The sequence below is a fragment of the Porites lutea genome, chromosome 10 (genome assembly GCF_958299795.1).
Source record: "Porites lutea chromosome 10, jaPorLute2.1, whole genome shotgun sequence".
Taxonomy (NCBI): domain Eukaryota; kingdom Metazoa; phylum Cnidaria; class Anthozoa; order Scleractinia; family Poritidae; genus Porites; species Porites lutea.
Genome location: NC_133210.1, coordinates 23,678,080 through 23,681,466, shown reverse-complemented (window position 1 = coordinate 23,681,466; position 3,387 = coordinate 23,678,080). Strand labels below are relative to the sequence as shown.

At 42.4% G+C, this 3,387-nt stretch overlaps 1 protein-coding gene across 1 annotated transcript; it reads right to left on the bottom strand.

The window, feature by feature from the left end:
• Nucleotides 1-269: 269 nt before the first annotated feature.
• On the bottom strand, nucleotides 270-2,107 carry LOC140949671 (protein NLRC5-like). Its single transcript, XM_073398817.1, has one exon. The coding sequence runs from the start codon at nucleotides 1,872-1,874 to the stop codon at nucleotides 270-272; it is 1,605 nt and encodes a 534-aa protein (XP_073254918.1). The 5' UTR covers nucleotides 1,875-2,107.
• Between the last annotated feature and the right edge of the window lie 1,280 nt (nucleotides 2,108-3,387).

Sequence of the window (3,387 nt, the reverse complement as noted above, 5' to 3'; positions counted from 1 at the left end):
GTTTGTTATTAGCATAGCAACAAGTGACTCAGCACCAGCAGGACCAAGGTAATTGGCAGACAAATCCAAATTTGTTAGAGTTTTGTTTGTTGTAAGGTTGGCAGCCACTGACTCCCCACCAGCAACACAAAGGATGGCGGCAAGTGACTCTACACCAGTAGGACCAATATTATTGCCAGACAAATTCAACTCCGTCAGAGTTTTGTTCATTTTCAGTGCAGCAGCAAATGAACGAGCACCAACAGGACCAAGGTTATTACCAGACAAATTTAACGCCGTGAGACTTGTGTTTGTTTTAAGGGCGGTGGAAAGTGAATCCGCACTAGAGGAGCCAAGGTTATTACCAGACAAAGTGCTCTAAGAGTTCTGTTTTTTTCAAGCGCCATAGCAACGAACTCAGCTCCGGCAGGCCCAAGTTCATTAGCCGACAAATCCAAATTTTTTAGAGTTGTGTTTTTGCCAAGTGCCGCAGTAAGTGACTCAGCACCAGCAGGGCCAAGGTCATTGGCAGACAAATGTAAATCTGTTAGAATTGTGTTTGTTTTAAGCATGTCAGCAAGTGACTTAGCACCATCAGGACCAAGGTTATTGAGAGACAAACTCAAATCTGTCAGAGTTGTGTTTGTTTCAAGTGCGGCACCAAGCACTTCAGCAGCAACAACATCAATCCGTTCTCCCCCTAGATAAGCTTTTTCCACCGTCAGACATGAGCCAAAGGTACGTGCAAGCTGTAAGTGAAGATTACTGCCTCCCTTTTTACACTCTTTAATACACTCCAGTGCAACAGGCAACAATTCAGTTAAATCTCCTTTGTTGACTTCATTCGCTATGGCGCTTATAAGTGCTCCTACACTTTCTTCGGATCGCAAGGCAAGCAAACCATAGATAAATAGTAGCACCTGTCGCATATTCCGGAAATATCTTGCCTCACAGACTAATGTTTGAGGGGTGATTTCTTGGCTAACAAGCTGGCACCAAAGATAATGTCCCGCAAAAAATTCTTGGAAACTCTTATGCGTAAAGCCGTAACACTCATCGAACGGTCGTAGTTTGCTTCCGGGCTGAACCCAAAGAAATCCGAATCCAGGTAGGTCACTATGTTGTTGTCCAAGTTGCTTTTTACCAAAGTACATGCATTCCTCATGTAGCCCGTTTAGTGCTATCAAGCCAAGGTGTTTCAACTGATCTTTGTATAGTTCAGTTAGGTCTGTATTATCTTCTGGTAGGCCCTTCTTTGCCCTGTATCTCATAAGAACACATAGCACTATTTGTAAGTACAGTTGAGTTCTTCCTTCAGGTAAAACACCATCAAAATCTTCACAAAGAAGACGAAGTAGTGCAGTGTTAAGAGGATTTGTCGACATCTCTCTGAGCCTACTATCGCTCTCCAGCTTGTCTAATAGCTTTCTGGACAAACCATTCTTGCCTTTGAAGTATTTCAATATGAAGTTTTTTACATCTTCAGGATTGAATCCCTCAATCTCCAGAAGAGTATCGCAGACTTTTCTCACAGGTATCGCAGCCTCGTGTCGCGCTGTAACTACCAAGTGACAACCGGGAAGCATTCTACCCTGAATGATTTCAGCAATGAACTCCGGTAGTCTGCTTTTAGGTAACTCATCCAAACCCTCCAGTACCATTAAAACCTTTGACTGGTTGTTTTGAACGTACTTCATGAATTTCTCTCTATCCTCTGACTGAATTCCACGAGGAAGGAGCTGGTCATCAATAGCATCCCTAAGGTTGGACTCCTCGTCAATGTCGCGGCATCGTAGTAATATAACTAACTGAAAATCCGGGGAACAGCCTCCTGATTTGTTTTTCTTTGTGGCCCAGTCGTAAACAAGCTTATGGCAGTACGTTGTCTTTCCCATACCAGGCTTCCCCTCAATTAACACTTTTTTCGGTTCTTCGCATTCTGTAAGTGCTTAGAATATTTCGGTAAATTCAAGATTTCTGCCTGCTCCTGTTCCTCTTGCTTCTTTCTCCTTGCTCACCATAACGAGCCGTGTAAATATATCGTCAAGATTAAAGTAGAAGTGTTCACACCAAGAAAAGGGCGCAAGCCTTCCTTCTCGACTTGTATACAGTTGACAATTTCGATTTGTTTAGTTGCCTCCATACAAACTGAAAATCAAGCAAGAGATGGGAGATTATGTCTAAACTTGGTAAAATACTGAAAACGGCGTCCCTTAATCAACCAGGGACCCCATGTTCCATAGGGCGGCCATTCTTAAACTTTTAACTTTAGACGGCCGTTTAAAAGTAAAAGAAATACATCTCAAAGTAAGACCAAACCCCTAGCCGGTCTAATAAGAAAACGGAACTAATTATAAGACCTTTTCATGACACCACTGCATTAGCAAGCTGCTAGACGAAGAAAAAGATTTGCACAAATTATTTTGCTCTTGGCAAATACGTCGCAAAAATGTGAAAGTTCTGGGGAGTAAATCTGGGGCAAAGATGATAAATGCCACATTTGCATGTGGTATTTACCATCTTTTCCCTAGATTAACTCCTCCGTTTTCTCGTGTTGCCACATATTTGCCAAGAACAAATTTGTGCAAATCTATTTCTTTGTCCATTACAGAAGTACTCTTGACAATAGACGGATCGAAACACACCAACAGACGGATGATAGAATAGACGGATCGAAACGCACCAATTACTGATATTAGGAAGAAGTCTGTCGGCGGTTGATGTTGGAGGGTGGCCACAATTACGAAATTTTCAACTTGGGGGTAAAGGGTCACGCCCAAAAAGCCCAAAAGTAAAAATCACCATCTTTTCTGACAGAACAAGAGAAGCCTGTCCCAAACTAGCTCTTGCCGTAGGGGGCTGGAGCGGTAGAGTTAATCTGGAAACAGTTGTCATCCTAGCCGAGCGGTTTTGTAGTTTTTGAAGCTTCAGAGCTTGTTCTGAGTCCAAGCCCTCCCAAACATTGCTGCAATAATTAAAGTACGGCTGGATAAAAGAGTTGTACATTGTTTAGAGGGTCGACGGAGGAACAAACTGTGTCACATGCTCCAACTGCGCTGGTTAATTTCTTTGAAGTCTCGTTTGTATGCGTTGCCCATGTAGGCGCCTCATCAATATGCGCTCCCAGGGATTTTCGAAAACTGTACGTGCCAGCAAGTTAACAAGAACAAAGAAAGGCAAAGAACACTGCAGATACACAACACTCACCTCGATCGATCGTGGCCGCTGTTGACAGCATTTGTAAGAAGCGGCAAAAGAGTGAGTTGATGGAAACAATTTTAAAGCTCTACATTTCTTCTCAGAAGGAACAGTAATTCAAACTTTCGATGTTTTCTTTTGAATCTTTGATGCTAAAGCTTACAAAAAGATTAAATCTATGATTTGCCATGTGTGAAGATAAAGTAAAGA

Coding starts and splice junctions, on each gene's coding strand:
- LOC140949671 (XM_073398817.1), bottom strand. CDS start 1,874: ATGGGAAAGACAACGTACTGCCATAAGCTTGTTTACGACTGGGCCACA.